The sequence below is a fragment of the Daucus carota genome, chromosome 6 (assembly GCF_001625215.2).
Source record: "Daucus carota subsp. sativus chromosome 6, DH1 v3.0, whole genome shotgun sequence".
Classification (NCBI taxonomy): Eukaryota; Viridiplantae; Streptophyta; class Magnoliopsida; order Apiales; family Apiaceae; genus Daucus; species Daucus carota.
The window spans coordinates 7,488,200-7,511,387 of record NC_030386.2 but is presented as its reverse complement, the minus strand read 5'-3'; the positions used below and the strand labels follow the sequence as shown (position 1 = coordinate 7,511,387).

Genomic DNA, 23,188 nt, shown 5'->3' with positions numbered 1-23,188 from the left:
GAAAACGTAAAAAAAATTGAAAATTTTGAAAAAGCTATAAAAAATATATGGAATTTTTTAAAAATATGAAAAAAATGTTAAAACTTCGAAAAAAATCTAAATTTTTTGAAAACAATCAAAAAAATATGGAATTCAAAAAAGAAATACCTAAAATTTTCAAATTAAAATTATTTCAGAATTTTATCCAATTTTCAAAACTTTTGAATTTTTGAAGTTTTTTCAAAATTTTCAGATTTTTTTCAAAAAAAATCAATTTTTAAATTTTTTTTATTTTTCTTGACGGATTCCGTTAAAGTCAACTAATACTTAACGGTGCAGTGACCTAAATGCAAGTTTTTATTAGTTCAGTGAGTTGACTGCAAGTTAAATCTAGTTCTGTGATCCGTTTGCAAACTTTTTGAGTTCAGTGACCCAACTGCAAGTTGGCCACGAGTTCAGTGATCTTTTTGCCCATTAACCCAATCTGCATCTACAATTTTCACATTATGTTATAGTACACGCACAGAACAGACACAAACACATTTTATAGTTGAGGTTCTTTGACACAAGTCTTGTCCGCCTGATCTCGACCATCTATTCTTAACTTGCATGTCAGAACAGACACTGTTATAGTACACGCACAGAACAGACACACAAACACAAACACATTTATATTAATAATAGCATTAGAGAACAATGTTTGTCATGTACAAGCTACACTAACAAGGAAGTTGATTCCTAAACTAAGTGCTCCCTACCTAAAAAACATTTGCAGACTATCCTACAAGTCACCAGCTTCATCAAATTCCATTTTCCATCTCCTGCTTAATTATATTAAAAATAAATCAGATCATCTAGTCGCAAGTAATCTACATCAGTAATTAAGAAAGACTTGTAAAGAAATCTTACCGCTGCAACTAGTCGCTTTCTTGGTTATCCTACAAATTGTGTTGATTCCATCCTTAAGGTTCTAATTCATATCGTCATACTTCCGAGATCTTGCTATTCCCAGCTTGTAACCGAGATGTAACAGCTTGTGGATATCATCCACTTAGCTAACTGTGTTACGACTACGTTTTAATCAAATGTTCTGCGCACTCCTTGGTCTTCATAGTTTCCATTTCTGGTCTTTTTCTAAGAGTGCTCGATTTTTCCTTCTCCTTCTCCTCTTCTTTCTGAGATTTCTTTTTCTCAAGCTCAATCTGCTTGCAGTTTTCCTCATGTGCTCGCACAAACATTCTCACAAAATTACGTAATGTTGAAACAACTGCAGATTACCATATAAAAGCAAAAACAAAGGTACCCAATTATTTTCGTTATACAATAACCTGTGAATATAAATGGCATTCAGGAGCTCCGTCATATGATACTGTATAAAGATTGCAGAAAAATGGCATGTGTTTTATGTTGCAATTTATTCAGCTGATGTTTCTTCCATGTAAAAGACACATAGTCCCATATATGGCATGTAACAGGTGATAAGGAATAGCTATTGTCATTTCTCCTTAGTTTCTGGATACAAATCTAGATTGATGTAAATATGTAACATTTACCCCGATATTGACTGCAGTAACAAGTATACTTTTGTCTGTCTTATATACGAGTAGCTATTGCATCAGTGGCTAATTGATGCAACAAGAAATGCTTAGATGGACACCAATAAAGGAAGTTACTTTCGAGTCTTTTATATGAGTAGCTACTACCTACTATACTAGAGGCTAATTGATGCAACAGTAGATGATTGGATGGACTCTTTTATAGGCATAAAAGAAAGAGCAACAAAAGTCCTATCTTATGACACAAGGCATATAGATACCCTATTATCAGGTCGCGATTTTCAGAAACCGCTATTTCTACAGAAACCTTGCATCTTGTGTAGGAGAATACAACTAAAAATCAGATACTGCTGCGTCAATCCCAATGCTGGGAAATACGAAAATGAAAAACTTTCCTTCAGCCTAAAGTGGCTGAAGAAAAATTGACTGAATACCAGCATTGCCTTGCCCCAAAATATATGGAACTTAAAAAGAGGCCTAACACTGTAATAGAATGGCAGAACTAGGATGAGCCGCCACTAAAATTCCCTATATGCTCTGTTTAAGTATTCTTGGAGCTGGCCTTTCCCTACTTTATGGAGAGGAAGAAAAAAGAATCCCTAGTACATCCTACCATTCAGTGAAACACCAACCTACCATGTTCAATCACTAAATGTATCTTTTTCATATTCTTATATATGTCCACTGAACTAAAATCATATTAATCCAGGTACACAATAACACAAGATTGACTGAAGTTCTTTCTAGTTTGTCACAACAACAAAACTAACCTCCTGTCACCCCTTTAACATATATTAAAATTGCATCCAATAACTAGAAGAAACTCCCCTACGTAATAACATTCTGACAATGCTTTCAATAACTAATTTACACACTCTGTTTAGTTTTATATTACAGTAGTATAACTTTGAGCGGAACAGAGAAGAATACCTTGCTCAAATGGGCAACGGGCAGGATCTTCACCAAAATAAAGAGCCAGCGCATCAGCATTTTTTCCCTTTAAACAATAAGAATTTAGTTAGCAGGGCTGTTAATTTTTACTATCAGCCATAACAAATGTTTCTGCATACTTAGATACACACCACTACGGAATAAAGAGATGCCAGGGATCTCACTTCAGCTTCAGCAAAACCAAGAAATTCCTTCAAAATCTGAACATGTGAAGAGAATAAATTAAAATTCCTCTTATAGCCACTGTTTCTTTCCAAACAGGAGCCTAAAATGAATGTGGATAAAAGTAGGGTTCAGTTATTAGATCATGAGACAGCAAGATTTTATTGCAATCTCGTATAATGGGTGTAGGATAAGTTTTGTACAGGAGTGTAGGAGCATGACATAAGAAAAGGAGCATGACATGAGAAAAGAAAACATGAAAATTCAAAGCTGATAAAGTTTTCCTTTTTAAGAATTTATGTTCCCCTCCATTTATTCTTATTACATTCTCGATAACATAAACAAGACAAATGCAATCATTATTTGTAAGTTCACAAAATTCATAAAAGCTTAAGCACTAACTAACCTGGCAAAATGTTTCTGAAACAGGACCATCGCCTTCTGATGCAGTAAGTTCCTGAACAATTTTCTCCAGGCCTTTGCTAATGGCTTGCATTTCTTCAGCTAAATATTTCAACTGTATCTGCATCACAGTCAATAATTATCAGAAAGAAAAAAAGAGACGGAGACGATGTTTCTACCAAAATAAACAAATTATAGTACCTTTGTTGATATCTCCAAAGTCACAAGGTCTTTGTGAAAATCTAGAAGTTCGGGAAGCTTCTCAGCTAGCACCTAACAGATAATAAGGTACAAGTTTTTCAGCCGTAAAACAGCTTGAAATTTTCAACCGCCAACATAGCAATTCAAAGTCCTAGTTAGTATTACTGTGATAAAACGATAGCCATGTGGAGACGCATTCAAAGCCCTAGTCACAATTTATTGGCTTGATATTCACAAGAACTTGACATGGATTTAGACCACCACTATTTTGCCAAAGTCAAAGTATTCTTTTTGGAAGTATGGTGACGTCCCGATCAGACAACTTTATGGCGATGACCTCCCTCCCTCCCTCCTCCCTGTGTGCCATGGGTATTAGTGTAAATTCTAAGGTTGAAGATGGCGCTCGTGTGTGTGCCGTTGGTGGAAATGAAAAATTGGGACTTGATGTTGAATATAACATATTTTTCCCAATTTATATGTTAATTGTGTTGCCTATATGGCTTCTCTTGTACTGGTTTATGTCTTCTGCAGAAGAGATATCCAAGTACAGTTGTGAGAGGTGTATTAGATATAGATATTAACAATTTTTAACAGATTAATAATAATCTATAGATTTTAATAGATTGTAGTTGATTCGCCTAGCGGACTTAAGGTAAAATTTCGTATACTTGAAGTAGAGTCTAGCGGAGTTAATGTAAAATTTCGTAGACTTGAAGTAGAGTCTTTAGGATTTAAGCACAAATATTTTAGAATCTCATTAAATTTGGAGAGATTACTAAAAACATAAAAAACACAAATGAATCCCTCAGACTCTATCATTTTAGAAAATCCCAAAAAAAACCATCATCTTCGATCACCATCAAAATTTAATGGATATAAATAATCATAGTTGAATACCACAAGATTCTTAAGAATAATTTAAAATCATGATAAAATTCCCCCAGATTTTCAAAGATATATTAAAATCTTGATTGAATACGTCTAGATTTTAATGTAATTTTTAAAATTTATTGAATACTGTTGGATTTCTTAAATATAAAAGAATCCGGATTGAATACACCCCCATAGCCTTGTGGAACTTAGTAAGTGAAGCATATTTATCCAACAATTCTATCCTGAATAATTCACTTACTCCCTCCACCTCTTATTCCATCCCGTTGTGCCCATATATAATCTTATCTACACATTCTTGGTGCTATGCATCATATTTATGAAGATTACTGCACTTGTAAACAAAATTACTTGATGTTCTTAGTCATAAATCTAGAGGCTGTCGGGCTGACGGACATCATGGTGCTATAAATCAATATCCATGAAAATTAGTAGTGTACTTGTAAACATAATCACATTATGTTTTGTATTTATTAATCCACAGCTGTCTGGCAAACTGCTCCTCGAACAGCCTCTAGATATTCTTAGTCATAATTACTTGATGTTCTTAGTCATAAATCTAGAGGCTGTCGGGCTGACGGACATCATGGTGCTATAAATCAATATCCATGAAAATTAGTAGTGTACTTGTAAACATAATCACATTATGTTTTGTATTTATTAATCCACAGCTGTCTGGCAAACTGCTCCTCGAACAGCCTCTAGATATTCACGTGACCATGTCACAGGTTATCAGCTACACAAATGATATTCCTAGTTCCCCTGAACTTGACTTAATATTTAGCAGAAAGGTGACATAAAGTGATATTCTAACTTTGTACCTTGCAGAGGTAGTGCATCAATGTCAGCTTGTTGTTTCGTGCTCGTGTATCAGTCAGCTTGAGTAGGCTATCCAGTCGAAATCCAACAGCAGAACCTAAGTCATGGATTTATAAATTACTTTGACATATGTAACCAGAAATGCCTTTTTTTGATGTTGGCCTTAAGATTCAGAAAAAGATAATATAATTGAATAAATGAATATAAGATGGTGACAACGAGTCTACAAACTAAAATCTGCAGTGAGTGTTTAGCAATTATAGTGTTTGACAAGCACCAGTCGTTTACAATGTTTGACAAGCACCAACTTTGAAACACTCTATATTCTCTATCGCAAATTGACTTGGTTTAAATTATTTTTGGTCACATTGACCCAACTTTGACTTAAGATCAACATATATTTTTTTGTAAATCTATAAATCTGATAAGTTCATACTAAAACAGATTAATATAGTTTTCTTATAACACATTTTACAGAAATAATAATCCGTAATATAAAAAAAATCCTATAAGATTGGTCAGTTTGACCACAAAAATTCAAAGAACACAAAAGATTTGGAATTGAGGGAAGCATATATGTAGACACAGAGAAACCGATATCACTTCAGTAATGCTCTTAGATCAAGAAGTCTAGTCATCGCTGAATGCAGTGTCTACGAGGTAGAGTGGGGAAATGACTCATTTCATCTTTTTTAGTACTACATGTAGAATAAGGCATATGGTAGATGTTGGGTTTAATGATTGGTTAGTGGAATACTAGTCTCTACCTTCCTATTTATTTATCCTTAAACTGTATTTATGCCCTTTGTTTTTGCTAAATCTATATGTGTGCTTTAGGGTTTACAAAAAATATTGTTGGGCATAATATTAAAACCTTTTCTCTGGAATAGAATTCAATTTAAGAAAAGAACTGTTCATGTACCTTTTATAAATACTAGAGGAATAAAAGAAGCTAGAGGAGCAGATGAAAAGAAAATGACGAAATATATAACATAAACAAGCATCATAGAGATTCCTTTCACATGGGTCTGTATAGTGTATATAGATAAAATATTATAAAAACCTTTCGAAAAAATACTAACATATTTATAAAATCTTAAATAGGATTGGTTCGATTGAACATGTATAAGTATATTATCATATAATTAAATCATACGCTCGAATGGACATATATATAATTGAAGTTGTTTTAGAATTGAAATTATGTCAAATATCAATATGTCTGATATACTGTCAGAGCATCCCCAATGCTAATACGTAAAGTGGTTGTTAAATATTAAAATGTAAAAGATTAATTACGGGGAGTGGTGTGTACTCCAGTGGTGTTATGTATAATTATAGTAAGGTAAAACTATACCCAAGGGCTTTGCTAGTTCGACAAAAACAACCAACCAAGGCTCTTTTTGGCATTGTTGTTGCATATGGCAACAATAGTTTTTTGCTGAAAAATAGGTGAAAAACTGTTTGGTAAATCTAAAAACAGCTTTTCCGAACAGCAGCTTTTCCGAATAGTGGCTTTTAGCTCAAAGGCTGATTTCAGAAAAAGCAGGTCCCCCATGGTTTTGGAAAAAGCTGTTTTTTAACTTTTGCGGGGAAGCCGTTATCAATTTCACTAGCAAACCTCACCAAAAACTTTATTTTTTTATTTTATAACTCAAAATATGAAAATATCAAAAAAATTACCAAACAATAATCTGATTTCTACAAAAACACTTTTTTCCAACAGCACAACATATTTTAACCGCACTTCCAAACATAGTTGTCTACATTTATTGCCAAGGAATTGCACGGTTGGATTGCTATATTTTTTGCATATTCTCCAAATAATGACACATAAATGCCACCTATACTAGTTTAGCTAAGGGTATTATACGCTTGGAGATGCTCTTTATAGAAGTCAATTTTATTTTATACTCATTCCGAAATAATATCCCATCCATATTATAATTGTCTAAGATTTATCTTAATCCATGGTTTATTAGGCCTAATGGCCAACGACCGACTACCAAACCTTTTTGGTAGGTTTATCATAGTATAGAAATGACCAAATGGATGATGATAGAAAAGTTAATATGTATTACAATAGAAGGTACAAATGATATAAGCAAGGGATACTATTTTAAATTTTTAATGAAATTGAATGAAAGGTACATCACGATGTTGTCTTTGCATGTATTTTGAACTTGTAAACACTCAGTCACATCCTTCGAATATTTTTAATCTTTTGAACGGTCTTACATACTTCTAGAGATGTCACGGATTATAATTAGAATTTTAACTCTATAATATAAAGATAGTAATACAACAAATGACATAGTACATATGATCTATCTGAATATTTATGTCCATGATCAGCTATAAGCCAAAAGTTAATGTCATGCTTGTAATCTTATTTCAGTTAAGCAATGGCTAATGTTTGAGTCAAAACTCCAACATTGGTTTACTGTCAGTTATAAACCTTTCAACTTGTATTTTTAACATATTCTTGAGAATAGACCTATAGTGGGATCTAAGTTATATAGGTATATACAAATTGTATAAACTAAAATATGGATGAGGTATACCTATATGTCACGACAAAATAATAGAGGCGCACTTGCTAAAGTATAGATGAGACTAAAAGAATATCCACGTACCCCTTGCAGTTCCCTGATTTAAAGCATTTCCAAGTGACAGAATAGTTTGCATGATTCTTTTTAACTTCATCGAATTTCGGACCTGAAAAAAAAATTGAGAACAATTTATGTTGTTAATTAAGTTCTCAGTAGATAGATGAATGACAAATCAACTAGGCAGATTGCTAATTAGCTTGCCTCTTCCGATGTAGAATTGACAGCATTTAAACTCTTTCTGAGGTCAGAAACCTAAAAAGGAATTGCACATATATTATCATATTGTAAAAAAGCAAAAGAGGGAACAAAAAATACAAGGGTTAGTATATCTTTACCTGAGAACAAAATTGTATCTTAAATGCAAACACTCTTAACTTGGCCTCGACCCGTGGCACTTTCATCAATTCGAGAAAAAACTGTGATAACGATACAATTATTATATTAATATCTCGTCCTTTGTTTCAGGATATCACGACCAAAAAATGTGAAATTGTATATCATACAATCTAAACCAACAGACAGTTGTTCTTTTTCAGTAACAAAAGAAATAAAAAATCTAGCCATATATCCAATCTGATAAAAAGATGCAGCCGCGCGACAAAAATTTCTTCATAGTTGTATCCAATGAACAAACTAATTGCGTAAAAAAAATTATATGCTAGGCAGTGTGGGTGCGGGTGCGGGAGCGGATGCGGGGTACAGGAATTCGGAAAATCCAAAAATATGGGGATTTGGGTGCGAGTCAGCAAATATTAAAATATTACAGATATATATTATATATATAATTCAAGAGTTTGCATATTAATCAAATTAAATAAATCAATAAAGAGTTCACCATGCTTTGTAATTAAAAGACATAATATTATTTTGAAAATAAATAAAATAAAACAGGGTAAGCAACGTAATTCAATCATCTTACACTATAAAACTTTGCGAAATCAAATAATCAAACTAAAGGTTCAAGTCAAAGCAGCCAACTGGTGTGTGTGTGTGTGTGTGTGTGTGTGTGTGTGTGTGTGTGTGTATTAGCATTTACATGCATCAAACTGCATATACACAAAACGGGTGAGGAAAGGATGGGACTAATTGATACATACACATATATACAGATTGATTACAACCAACTGAAAATAGCCATAGATTAACAAGGGCTACTTGTATTGGGTAGAAGTGTTTCAATCATAGTTCCAGTTGTCTGTTTTATTTTTGTTATAAAACCATTTAAAATTACATATCTTAGCCCTCCCGTACCCCCTTCCTGCATCCCAGCTAATCCCTGGGATGAAAACTGTGGAGATGCCATGTGGCACACTCCGTGGCATATCCACATTCCCTACTTAATAGAGGCAACAACCTTTTTAGAAATGTCAGAAATGATAATGAGATGGATGAGACGAACGATTAAAAGGTAAATTAACCAACCTGTTCACATTTTCCAAGATTTTCCTTGTCACCTCTATAATTCTGACAAAAGAAAATTATAAATTCAAAATTAAGAAGCAAACATTAAGGAATCGCTCTTATTAACTAACAAATTATAGTAAATGTATTATTGCAACTTTCTTAGTACGCAGAGGATAACAAAATAATAGATAAAAGTTTAATAACCGGACAAAAAAGAGAAAGAATATGTCCAAAAAAATATTGTTTACTCACCTTGAGAACTTCCATTTCTTCTTTGGTCGGGCAAAACTTTATAAGATTTTCAACCTGATCAATATCCAAAGCGGAATCGTCCAACGCGAGGACTGCATTCTGCAATTCAGATTGGAGTTCGAGCCTTATCTTTAAACAATAATTTGGGAGTAAATTTGATTTCTATGGCATCCAAAGACCTCTCATATGTAAATACATCCTAAAAGTAGGCAATTATAATAAAACAAGATGTCCGGAATCCCACCGAAGTGCATCATGAAACAAATTACAGTGCTCAATGAGAGCATTTACTACATCAACTAAAGAGAGTTATTAATATATTGTCACACTTCCGTTAAATATTGCCAGCATAATTGCCAATTGACCAGTGTCCCATATGTGAGCTTGTGAGTAGTAATATAGCCTATACAATATAGTAATGCCAATTTGGCTAATATAAGAAAATTATTCTCCAACGGAAACGTGTATGTCTACGGGGCCGTTTGACTGGGCTTAAAAGAAGTGACTTATTGCTTAAAGTAAGAAGTGGATTAGAAGTTAGAAGTTGGTTTGGACTTATAAGCTATTATAAGTGTTTGGATACCATAACTTATAAATTTTTTAAGTGTTTGAATAACTGAACTTATAAGTTGGTATAGTTTCGTAATTTTGTAATATAATAATTTGTTTCTTTTAAAAAATAAAGTATAAAAATATAAGACCTTTTATTACTAATAAATAAAATATTTACAAATACAAAATTTTAAACTTTGCATTAAAAGAAAAAATTAATAAATGCAAGAAAGTTATTACAAGACAACTATAGACCAACAACTGTACTACCTAACAGAAGAGCAGCAACGAGAAGAAGAGAAGCTGAGTTAGCAAGAAGTTGAGCCCCAAAAAATAACTAGGTTTAGTAGCTTTTTTCTTGAGCTTCTTTTACTTTAATTAAGTGATTCTCTGATTTTGCCAACGGGCATGAAATAAGTGGAAGTGGGCTTTTACCACTTTTAAGCCGAGAAGTGCCTTACCCAAACACCCATTATATATAGAGAGAGAGACTAGTGATCAAATACAAACCAACTCTTAAATACAAACTAAAAACCAGTTCCACAATCACTGTTTACAACTATAGGAATCACTAGTTTATATTGCATTAATCACTATTTTATACAGTAAAATCAACAATTTCACAATCATTGTTTACAACTACAGGGATCACTAATTTATACTACATTAATCACTATTTATACAGTAAAATCAGCAATTTTGTTTTTCATAATTAAGAAAATATACTTATGTTAACTAATGGCGGTTTATTATTGATGGTCAATTGTTGTTGTAGGAGGTCCATGGAGATAGTAACTAATGAGAGGTGTGTTATGGTGGTAAATAGTTTCTAGTTGTGGTAAGTTATGGTGGCAGGCGGTGGCTATTAGTGACGGTAGAAGATGGTGGCAAGTCATAAAAGATGTTGGTAATGGTGGCAGGAAGCCCATTATTGCCATACGGATGAAGATGATGATCATATACATTATATATATATATATATATATATATATATATATATATATATATATATATATCTGTGTGTGTATGTATGTATGTGTATGTATATGTATATATATGTATGTATTTATATTTGAGAGATATGTTATATATAAGATAGTGATAATGACGTACAAACTAATAACTGGTCAGGGACAAGTATTTAGTTTGTACGCTAATTTGGTTTGTATTAGAGTAAAACTATATATATATATATATATATATATATATATATATATATATATATATATATAATGTCACTGTCCATGGATAACCATTTTAGATAGAGTCCAACAGAGAACACCTCTATATACACACAAATTACATGTATCAATCGCATTATTCATCAAATATTTAGTTAAAAAATAAAAAATAATAGTTTCATTATTTTGTCCAAAAAAGTCGTTGAAAATTATTCATAATATCCCAACTGATTCTACTGTAGAACCATATTCATCCAATGTGATTCTAAAGTAGAACCAAATTGAACAATCAAAATTTTTATTTAAGTTGTAAGTGATTAATTATTTGTCCATGTTATGAATGATTAGTATTTACATTAGAATCAAATTTTATGTATCGGTATGATTAATTATAAAATTATTTATGTTAATTTCAAGTAGACCGAAATGGTTCTCTGCGAGACTCTAAATAAGATTGTTCTTTATAGAACAATGATATATATATATATATATATATAGAGTCCTACTCCAATAAAAACCAAATTAGCCTAAAAACTATAAACCAGTTTCCGGACAGTTTTTTATCACTACTTTTAACTACAGAAATCACTAATTTGTACATAACATATCACTAATTTATATATAGCATATCTCGCGGATATAAATATATAGAGTCATGTTCCACTACAAACCATCTTATTCTACAAACTGCAGCCCAACCCAAACAAATTATAACCCAGCCCACTGATTTTTGAACAGCCGCACCTTTTCTAATGTTACAACCTAATATACACATTCTATACATACAAAACAAACACATGCTGTCGTTCATCTTCTTCATCTTCAAGGTGCGATGACATCCTGTACACCATCACTTTCCATTCATCTCACATTACAATCAGATTATTAATATATCCGAGCTATCTCCAATCATCAATAACACTAAATACAAATCACTAACTTATCAGGAGGAATCACTAATTTCTGTAACACAAATCACTATTTTCCAAACCAAATATCACTAATTTTACAACATATATCACTATTTTCTAAAGCAAATATCACTAATTTGTACGGAAGACATCATCAATTTTTATAAATATATTAACAGCTATATTAGAATTTTAACAACGTTAAAATCCATGAATGCGTTCTAATCATTCTTGAGAGAAAGATTGTTCGAAAAAGATCGAGGAAGGGGAACATAGATGAGAGAGATAGTCATGACGGGAAAAGGAAAAAGAAGCTGATGACAGAGAAAGGATGAAGATGGTGATGGCGAAGAAAGGATGAAGATGGTGATGGTGAGGAGAGGTTGGGCAGAGGTAATAATGGTGATGGTGAAGTCAGGAGCAGTGAGGTAGTGGCCATTGATGGCGGATGTGGAGTTGGAAGAGGGGGAGAGAGAGAGAAAGAAAGAAAATGGGGCTGGTGAGAGACATGTGGCTAAAGTAGTGGCGGTGTGGAATGAGGGCAAAGACCTGGGCAGATTTTGGGGGAGGATTGCTATGCTGGGTTGAATTAGTGCAGGTGAGTGCCTTTAGTAAATTAAGGAGTTTTAATAGTGGTTTTTAGTTTTTATTTTAAGATTGGTTTGTATTTGATCATGAGCCTAAATATATATATACACACATATATGCAACTTATATGACCATCATCTTCACCCAAATCGTAATAATGGACCTCTTACCACCATTACCAGACGTTTCTATGACTTGCCACCATTGTCTATCATTACCAATAGTCACATACACTTTCCATCATAACTTACAAAACTAACGACTACTTACCATCATCATACAACTTCTCTTGCGGCTTCCTACCGCCAAGAACCTTTCTACGGATGAAATTGATCATCTATAATCGATTATCAATAGTTTAGATAAGTAGATTTTCTCAATTTTGATAATAAAAATCGCTGTTTACATAATGTATAAAAACAGTGATTAGTGCAGTATAAATTAGTTATAAATAGTGGTAGGGAAACAGGTTTCTAGTTTTTATTTTAAAAGTGATTTCTATTTGATTATGAGCCTATATATATATATATATATATATATATATATATATAGGGGAGGGATCAGCGAGGAACTCAAGTATCCGGGTAACTTAGGAACTTTTCATCTCAGCCGTCCAACACATGTTTTAGTATAACTGTAAACACTGCTACCCTAATGTAACTCTATATATATATATATATATATATATATAGGATAGCACTCCATAGCATACCTTTTTATATGGAGTTAAGTAGCACACCATTATAAATATATACATAATATATATTCTAATATATTTTTTATGAAATATAATTGCAAATTTTGATTATTAAACCGAAAACGAAGTTATACAATTTTTTTATTCCAAAGATCATCTAAAATTATGCAATATCTCAACATGATTCTATAGCAGAATAATAATCATCCAGAATTATTCTGTTGTAGAATCAGTTTCAAAAATATACTTTTTTTCATCAGATTTTAAGTGTTAAATTACTTAAAATAGACATATTTTATAGTATTCTATATTAGAATCACGTTTTATATGTATTCTATAACAGAATTTATAATAAAATTAATGATTTACAGTGGCGCGCTATGTAACTCCATATAAGGAGTCCCTCTATGGAATGTTGGCCTATATATATATATATATATATATATATATATATATATATATATATATATATATATATATGCTCATGATCAAATAGAAACCATCCTTAAAATAAAAACTAAAAACCAATTCAGTTTAGTGATATTCTCAGTACAATTTAGTGATATTCTCTTTAGAATTTAGTGATATGTGTTGCAAAAATTGGTGAAAATTTCCAGAAATCGGAGAAAATCAGCATATCAGTTCTTGTACTTGAATCTGGTGGTGGTGGCGCTGGTGGAGATGGTGGATGCGGGGGGTGGAGATGAAGGTGGTGGACATGGAATGGTTAATGGAGCAACAATTTCAGCAGATTCAACGGGTTGCTCTGTTCTGTAGTTGTTGATAAATAGATAGAATTAGGTCTTTAAAATTGGAGTAAATCGGGGAAGATGATGGAGGTGAGGGCGACGGAGGTGGAGGTGCCGCAGATGGAGGTGGTGGAGAAGAAGATGAAGAAGGAGAAGGTGGAGGTGGGTTGGATTCGTTGGTTGTAGATACGGTGGAAGCAAACATGGAGAGGCGACGGATTTGGAGGGGCGGTGGACATGGATGGGCGGCGGACATGGATGGGTTGGCGGCATGAAGTTGCTGGAAGTGAAGGTGGAGGCAGGCTGGGTTGGAGGAGAAGGTGGGGTTGTGGGAGAATTTAGTGATACTCTCCTTAGAGTTTAGTGATAATCCAGTTGGGTTTTTAGTTTTTAGAATAAGGAGGTTTGTAGTGGAGCATGACTCTATATATATATATATATATATATATATATATATATATATATATATATATAGAGAGAGAGAGAGAGAGAGAGAGAGAGAGAGAGAGATGACATATACTGATAAATATGTATAATTCAGGTATATGTATTTCAAATACTGATGATAAATTAGATGCTAATTATGAGCCAAAACAGTTCGTGCATATTTAATCCACTACATTGCCCTGTGTCTTAGTTGACCTTGATTGTCCACTGCTTTGTTTGGTGCCTTAGTTGTCACCTTAGTTATCAGCACCTAATATTTTATTGAACTCAAGCGATGACATTGCAGAACTATTGTATTATTTTTGTTTTTTCTTTTGCTATTTTAAAATATAGTCACATTTTGTGTTTAAGGTCTACACTAATGACAAGATTCGACATGTGTGTAACTTACAGGATTTAAAAAGAGATGAACCTCTGGGTTTTTTTTGTTTTTTGTTTGGTAGTATGAACCTCTGGTTTATGGCATTTGATAATGTAATTTAAATACTAAATCTTTATTTTTAGAACTATTACTTTATTATCAGTTGTTCAACAGATTGAATGACTAATATGTCTAGCTATGTAATTATCTTCTTTTGCATATGTTTGGTGGCATAGGATACACAGTCAAGGTACCCACAATGTTTAATTTGGCTAAGGATTTAATTATCATGCCAACAATGTAGTCAACTCTGCATACAATTAGCTTATCAAGATTACTACTAATTGTTCATGTTGCTAATTCTGCATATTCTTAAACATGCAAATTCCAGTTTTTGGTCCTTTTTGTAAGTGCCAAATTTTACAGCCTTTACAGTAAATTGGCATTAATTTGCATTTCCATGTAGTAGTGTTTAGGTGTTGAAATCTAGAATTGTGCTGCAGGTACAAGTGCCCTAGAAAAGACAAATTATCAGTCCAATTTTTGATGATCACACAAAGTCATAAACCTAAACATATTAATATACTGGGTTTCACAGAAACTGATACAGAATTAGTATTTTTCACAGTAGGGGTGAGATAAGTAAGTTAAGCTGCAAATAGTTTAGCTTACCATCATATCAGGCAGAGGGATCTTAACTTTTGAGAGCATGATTTCACAATTATATGCCCTCCTAAAATCAATCTGCATGTATAATGCAAATTTAATCAGGAGGTATAAAAAGTGATGTTAATACAATGAATAATAATATTATATAGAATAATAGCATATAAAGACTCTTAACCAAATCTAATTCATTTTATCTTCATTAAACAAAAGATGATTCCATAGGTCTACTAGCAATAGCTGAATTTTCAGAATTCCTAGTTGCACTGAACTAGAGCACTGATTTTGTGATTGAAATTAGTTAACATACAAATTGCAAGCCATTGAATCTTCTGAAAGAAAAAACCTTAAGAAATATGCCCCCATGTCTGATTATACCAAAGCGCAAACTGGTTGTTAACTAAACAGATTCAATAATTGAAAGAAATTAGAGGACTTGTGTCCTGGATTGCCTGGTGTTGTGAACTGCTATCTAGTGATATCTCAACGACCATGCCCTTCATCATCTAAGGCTATATCTCGACTATTCACCAGATTTGGTGCGAAGAAACAAATTAAATAATATAAGAACCCGTTGGCAGAATGAAAACAACAGAAAAACATGGATTTTTTTAAAAAATTAGAACAGAGATACCGTGAAAAGGTTAAATGGATGTAAGTGTAAGAGAAGAGGACTACTTTACCAGGCTAACTTTCTCTGGCTTGGCTGCTGAGGCCCGACGGTTTGATTTTCCTCTGCTTCCCGTATCAGAATTTGGAACAACTGAGAAAAGACTCTCAAGTTCAGACATGTCAAACTCCGCAGCCCTGACAAAGATATAAGAAAGAAAATATAAATGGAGAAATGTATGTGCTAAATCAATGATAAGTGAGAATAATTGGGAACAGAAGACATCAAGAAAATGTCTACATACTTGGAAGCTTCATCGGACTTCTGTGTTTCAGCCCATAGGCTTCCTTGCATGGCCCTTGTTAACTTTAGCCAGTGATAGGGTTTCAAGTTTGACTTTTTGGAGGATTGGACCTGATTTTTTGAACCTGGACGCAAGTTCAATCTTCCCTTTGCATTTAATAGCGGTCCAGGAATCGGAGGTATGTTTCCATTACTAGAAGCAGTACCGCCGGGGCCATTTCCAGTTGGAGATGGAGGTGGTGGAACTGGTGCTGGAGGAACTGGTGCAGTGCTGGCTTTCAGTAAGCCGTTGGCAGTTGGAGATGGAGGTGGTGGAACTGGTGCTGGTGGAACTGGTGTAGTGCCTGCTTTCAGTAAACCATTCGCAGTTGTAGATGGAGGTGGCGGAACTGGTGCTAATGGAACATCAAGAGAAATCTTATTAGGAGGACCCTTGGAAGCAAAACTGGGAGCTGGAGGTGGTAGTGGCGCTGTAGACATGATAGGTCCGGCTGGTTTCGAACTTAAAGGAGGCAGAGGAGGTGGACGAGGGCAAGCTATATCTTCCAATCGTTTTACAGGCAATGGTGAGGAATCTGATGAATTAACATGATGTGACACAGGAGGCAGGGGAGGGGAAGGGGGGATTGGGGATAGATTATCTGTAGATTGAGAATCAACATGTAGTGACACAGGAGGCAGGGGAGGGGAAGGGGGGGAAGGGGATAAATCATCTTTAGATTGAGACAAAACAACCTTTGAGGTAGGTATAGGAGCGGGAGGACGCATTAAGTTCCTTCGAGTGGCAGACGAATCAGCGGAAGGTTGAGCTATAGTGGCCAGTGAGCTTAAACTCTTGGATGAAGTAATAGAAGATTTTTCTGAAACAGATGAGGGAGGTGGGTGTGGCGGAACAGATGAAGAACGTACTCTACCTAAGACGGAGGTTCCAGAATGTTGAATAACTGAAGTATGCAATGGCTCTGGATCTGGAGTAATATCAGGACGGTGCGGTGGTTGAGGAGCAGTTGCAGAAAATTTTGACAACGTTGCAGTCTCAACCAGAGGCGTCAATGAGGATATAGAAAGTGAAGAACTTGTGTCCATATCTGAGGAGGATTTTATAGAAGACGGGCATAAATCCAGTTCAGAAACAGCTGGAGGTGAATTCAGTTCAGTTTTATCATTTCTTATAGTTGTAGCCTCCGAAGGAAGCAGCGAGAAAGGTGAGCGGGAAGACTCTAGATTTGAAATGACACTAAAGTGGACAGGGGTAGACATTTCAGGAGACGAAGAGCCAGAAGCGACTGGAGATGTTTTTGCTGATAGGTAGACTTCTTTAGCTTTCGGCTCATCATGATCATGAAGTAGAGCTGTTATACCGAGGAAGGGTGCACTGTGGTATCTAGAGAGAGACATGGGTGAAGCTTGCTGGGAACTACTATGAACGGTTGGAGAAGATAAAGAAGTTTGAAGAATCCGCTGAGTTATAATATGTAGTCCACGGGACTCACTCTTCTTGAATGCCAAGTTCAAATCTGGAGATGAACTAGTTATATCATCTTCCAAAACCTTTGGACTTGGTTTCTCCGCATCCTCCGCAAGATTTTGATCATCCCACAAACTGTCGCAGCTATTGATCCGAGAAAAAATATTAAATTGATTATCCGCAGTACCCTTCAGCAAGCTGCTGTCTAATTTCTCTTGCAAAAGATTTGCTGATGTGATCTTCTGGAGCACATTTAGCGCTACATCTTTGCTAGTGTCCACCCAGTCCACAGAGCTAAAAATCTCCTTTACTTTTGCAAATGCTTCAACGGGGAGACCTCCATCCCCATCGATATCAGGCACATGAAGCATAACAGGTGAAGATCTTGAGTCCATCTCTGAAAAGATAACCTTCATCCAAGAAAAAACAGAAAGCCTCTTACAAAATCAGAGACGGTTGTATAATAATATATCACCAGACAAGGCAAAGGATAGGATACCTCTGCTCTGAAATCCTTGGGGAAGCAATCCTTGTCATTCCATGATAAATCAACTTCATCAAGGTTAAGCATCAATATATTTGATCTAATAAACGCTGTATTGAACATGATCCTAAACATCAGCCTTTCACGTTCTAGATCACTATCTAAGCTTATACACTCAAGCACGACATCACCTTGAACATGACAGTTGATGTCTATTTTAACAAGTTGGCAATCTGCCTGCAATGACGTATAGAGAACGATATAATACATAGATTTGATTGTAATGAATTCAAAATATAACACCAGCTTAAAACAGGAATGACTTATGACATGAAGACAGGACACAAGCTTTTTGGGTTCTTTTATATCCACGTATGTCTTCTTCATACAAGACGAAAGTATTGGTGTGATGTTGCAAAAGGTAATACATTACTGTCTGCATCTGGGGCCTAAATAAGTAGAGTTTGATGGAAATTGTGCTTAGAATGGATACAGAGATAAGATCACACAGCAGTGTCTTTTAATTTAGCTTATTATATAACCATTTAAAAATTCCCCGAAATAACATATGCTTAGGATAGTCCTTTTCTTTTGCCCTGTGTTAAATCTTTTATTAAAAGCGCCTTTTATTAATATATCAAATTTTTTGTTTATTTGAGTGAATTGTTATACATATATTCTATATGTTACGACTGCTACACTTGTGTTACACAATCCTACATATATGATAGTTCTAACTTTGGCTTTTTTAGGATTACTCTAAGCTAAGCTAGCAAAACTGGATCTAACATTATATTATCTTTCTATCTGTCTATAGGCCAATACAGATATATTTTAATTTTTACTTTCAACATGTATGCTAACCATCATACGTTGCAGTAGTTATTATGGCTAGATTTTCAGGAAATGATGTCCAATTTGAACGTTTGCACTATGAAACTAAATGAAGAAGCATCTTCATACATTAAATGGAGATGAGGTCAAGACATAATTAACATATCTATGTTTTATCTAGGCAAGCAAACAGATAACTGTTTTACATTAAAAAAAGAACAAATCATATGATGAAGAGAAATAGATTATTTGACCTGCTTATATTGACGGACAACTTTGCTCCTCTTTGGTGTTGAGAACAGCACCTTGGGAGTGGGATCAGCAACCATAAGAGGATCTGGTCCATATATCCTGAAAATGGGACGGCATCCACCCTCTCCGTCCATATTAGGAATAAATCTAAGAATGATGCAATCCATGGTGAGAGCTCTATCTAGAGGAGGCCATTCAGAACCCAAATTTCTTCTCGAGATGTACTGTAGGTACCTCAGCTGTGAAGGAGATGGATCTACAGGTGACATCAGTTGCAAAAGCTCTCGAGGTGCCTGCTTGTATATCATTTCTAAAGTCTTCTGTTCCCCAGTGTACTGCTTCCTATATATTAACAGTGCAGCAAGCATGAATGCTAAAATAGGCCATCCTCCACGCTCACAATGCATTAAGAGCACATTGCGCTGACCAAGTAAGATCCAGCTTTCACATGATCTGAGGAAATGGTGGACCATTTCCATTGTAAGCAATGGGCAAGTTTCATATTGCCGAGGATAATCCATTACAGTCATATCATATTTAGAGAGTATGCTGGCAAGGTGGCTTTGCTTATTTCCCTCTCGAAAATTGAATGCCATAAACGAGGCATCGGTGTAATATTCCTGAAGTTGAGTGACTATGCCTCCCAAATACTTTTTATATTCATCATCATCCATAATATCCGCAGTGAAGCAACAATCGAAGACTGCATAGTAACAGCAAGAACCTTAGAAACTTTGTGTTAAACAAACTACAGCATGATGCATATCTTTATTCTCTTTTTTAAGCAAAATGCATGTTAAAATGCTCAAGTCACAGATAAAGCAGAACTGGAGCTTCAAACAGTTCCACGGTCATGGAAACAGAATTAGGGATCTTCACACAATGATCAAGAAATTAAAATTCCAAGACATGTGGGATGGGAAGAAACACAGCACTCACCAAAATACAAGAACTTGACGAGTAGCTGAATGTATTTATCCATGTGAACGGTACACACACACACACACACACATATATATAATATGTAACAGCATTTAATATTAAATGGCACTTTAGTACTTGAAAACCATCTCAAAACAAAAGTAGTTGAAGACCTTCAATATATATAGTAGTATACAAGCTAGACATGTTCTAGAAAATAAGTTTCCTCATGCATAAATTGGCAGTTACCATATATAATCAGGTAGCCTTTAGCATTGTCATACTTATACGTAATCATGTTGATGTTTTTTAACAGATTAGTGACCGTTAAGTCTCTCTCGGACATTCTTGCAAGTGAAAGGAGAGTTGCGGACACAGGGAAAGTTTATAATTATGCAATTAATGATAGAAACCAGTATCAAACATTAAAATATGTGGATGAGATAATGAAGGGTCATGGTCTAAGAGTGATAGGAAATCTTAAGAGAGAACAATAAACAAAAATCAAAATCTAGCTTGCCTTTATTTTGAGGACAAAATCAATACAAACTCCTTACATTCCAAATTAGAAGCCAATACTATCACACTATCGTAACAAGCTCAAATCATTTTGTCCATCAAATCACCAGCTAAAATGTCGTAATCGAAAATCTTGAACAAAAACAATTACCATTCACAGCAAACTTCATCAAACACTACAAAGACATCCCCCAATACTATAAAAGCAAAAAGATTGAAACTTTAATGTGAAATGAGGAATAATATACATACCAAAGACCCTATCCGAAATCTCCAAGAGCCCGTCTGGCGGTTTTCGATAAAAGAACCTTTTAAACAATGCCATGCCTCCTCAAGATCCAAAGCAATCAATCAGCCACTAAAATTACTCCAAGAAACCCCACATTGGCAATACAACAACCAACCCAACTCAAACACACAGATCCATGACACAATGCTATATATGCAAATACACAAACACGTTATATGTGTTTTGCTGGGGCAGCAAGTAACACTTTATTATACCTGAAATAAATGTAAATGTATATATGTACCTTCACATTTACACTTATACAACAGACTTGCCTTTCAATGGGAGAAATCAGAGCATGTGGGGAAACAGAGGATAGAATATTCTTGTGTCTATATGTGTATGTATCTGTCTCTGTAGATTTTGTTGTTGTTTGAGCTAGTTAAGGTTAGGGATTGTGACGTTTGTTCCTGTTTGTGTCTGTGCCTGTATGTATCAATCTATATATGTGGATCTATACCTGGGTTGGTTTGGTTGTTAATCTGGTAATAAAAACAATTGTTAGGACTAATTAAATAGGTCCTGAAAAAGACACACGTGAGCTCCAGAATTTATCAAACAGATATCTTCAGTTAGGACAGTTTGGTAACTAAACTAGTAGTATGTGGGGGAGAATCTGGGCCCGTCCACATCGCACAAGGTATTTTTGTCATAAAGGAGTGGAATTGTTCGCGAACAAACGCGACTAGACTCGTTTAAAATTCGGTTCGACTCGATTCCATTATTATCAAGTTCGAATTTGAGCAAAAAAGTTCATTAAAAATTTGAGCCGAGATAAATGTTATTAGTGTTCGACTTATAATCGATTCGAGCTCAACTTGTTACTCGATTTGGCTCATTACAAAGTAATATATACAAAATTTTAACTTTTAATGTTTAAAAAATAAGAATAATAAAATGTAATTTTTATGTCATTTTTAATATTTACCTAGCATCATTAAAAAAATCTAGATACTAACTTTCTTAAGGTTAAATCTTCAAGAATATTTTTTTAAAAAAAATATAACATTAATTTGGGGGCACACTTGTTTGAATAAGAGTAATTTTACTTGTTATTTATTAAAATTTCATATCAAATATAGATCTTATTTTTTCGATATTTTTTAACATCATTGAAATAAGTAGATCCCAGCATCTCTATGTTTGGATCATCAAGAAATATTTTGGAAAAAAAAAATCAGTTCAAGACCAAAATTGTTTAAAGTAGTAATCAAGAAATATTTTGGAAAAATTAAAAAAAATCCAGTTCAGGATCAAACATAGTTTAAAGTAGTAGTAGTTTAGTAGTTGACTATTAAAATTAGACATCAAAAACATTTTTTATATTTTAATACTTTTGTAATATTATTAAAATAAGTATATAGCAACATCCCAATAGTTGGGTCGTTAGGAAATATTTTTTTAAAAAAATTAAGAAAACACCTTAAATATTTATGAACTACTCAACTCGAAACCAAGTCAAATTTGAATCGACTCGAATCATTCACGAACAACTCGAACTTAAGTTGGTTATTTAAGAACTCAATTTTGAACAACAAAAGTGTTCAATAAACTTAATAACCAAATTCGACTAGTTAAGAAACAACTTGACTCGATCGACTCAGTTCATTTACGGCCTTATTTTTTCTTTACTCACCGTAAAATCATCTTTGAAAGCTTGTGATTTAAAAATCTAAATTTGGATCACCAATTTATCCAAATTCTCAGCAATTTTTGTAGTCTGGTCTGTTGATCTAAATTATTATTTACATATTATATTACATAATTATGTAAGAGTATTTATTATAAAATTATATGTTTAAGCATTATGGACTATTATTATTATATTTGATAAATTAATTAAATTAAATATAAATTATTTAATATATGTAAATAACATAAATATTATGCTTAATTAACGACAAGAACATACATTTCAATAATTAACATATAAAATATCTTTGATACATATGGTTATTAACTAAATAATTAAACAATCATAAAATCAAATTCAAGTATAATAACCTAAAAAATAAAAATAAAAAACTTTATTTTAATATTAAACCAACTGATTCGAATTTGAATCATTCATTTATCCAAATTTGGATCAATACTGAGGAGAAATTGGATAATCTATTTTAGATTTGG

The 23,188-nt window shown here is 33.7% G+C and overlaps 1 protein-coding gene across 3 annotated transcripts; it reads right to left on the bottom strand.

The window, feature by feature from the left end:
• Nucleotides 1–627: 627 nt before the first annotated feature.
• Nucleotides 628–21,511, bottom strand: LOC108192919 (formin-like protein 18). 3 transcript variants are annotated; one of them, XR_010284617.1, is made up of 18 exons: nucleotides 21,025–21,511; nucleotides 19,335–20,035; nucleotides 18,262–18,483; nucleotides 16,296–18,172; nucleotides 16,065–16,188; nucleotides 15,388–15,459; nucleotides 9,230–9,328; nucleotides 8,996–9,037; nucleotides 7,909–7,989; nucleotides 7,775–7,825; nucleotides 7,598–7,679; nucleotides 4,964–5,058; nucleotides 3,252–3,323; nucleotides 3,055–3,171; nucleotides 2,618–2,686; nucleotides 2,466–2,532; nucleotides 889–1,246; nucleotides 628–800 (listed from the first exon to the last, which is right to left on the bottom strand). XR_010284617.1 is itself a non-coding variant. In XM_064079789.1 (18 exons), exons 2-18 carry the CDS (start codon nucleotides 21,095–21,097, stop codon nucleotides 1,050–1,052), a joined length of 4,041 nt encoding a protein of 1,346 aa, XP_063935859.1. In that variant the 5' UTR covers nucleotides 21,098–21,208; nucleotides 21,306–21,443; the 3' UTR covers nucleotides 898–1,049. The 3 variants fall into 3 exon arrangements, 2 of the variants coding, with proteins under 2 accessions (XP_063935859.1, XP_063935860.1); XM_064079789.1 differs by lacking the exon at nucleotides 628–800 and having other exon boundaries at nucleotides 898–1,246; nucleotides 21,025–21,208; nucleotides 21,306–21,443; XM_064079790.1 differs by lacking the exon at nucleotides 628–800 and having other exon boundaries at nucleotides 898–1,246; nucleotides 3,055–3,165; nucleotides 21,025–21,238.
• Between the last annotated feature and the right edge of the window lie 1,677 nt (nucleotides 21,512–23,188).

Excerpts from the sequence above, each read along its gene's own strand:
- LOC108192919 (XM_064079789.1), bottom strand. The coding sequence starts at position 21,097 with ATGGCATTGTTTAAAAGGTTCTTTTATCGAAAACCGCCAGACGGGCTC. Across the intron at positions 20,036-21,024 it reads GATTTCGGATAGGGTCTTTG|TCTTCGATTGTTGCTTCACT; the intron begins GTATGTATATTA and ends GTTACTATGCAG. Across the intron at positions 9,329-15,387 it reads TCCCTCTGCCTGATATGATG|AATGCAGTCCTCGCGTTGGA; the intron begins GTAAGCTAAACT and ends TCTGAATTGCAG.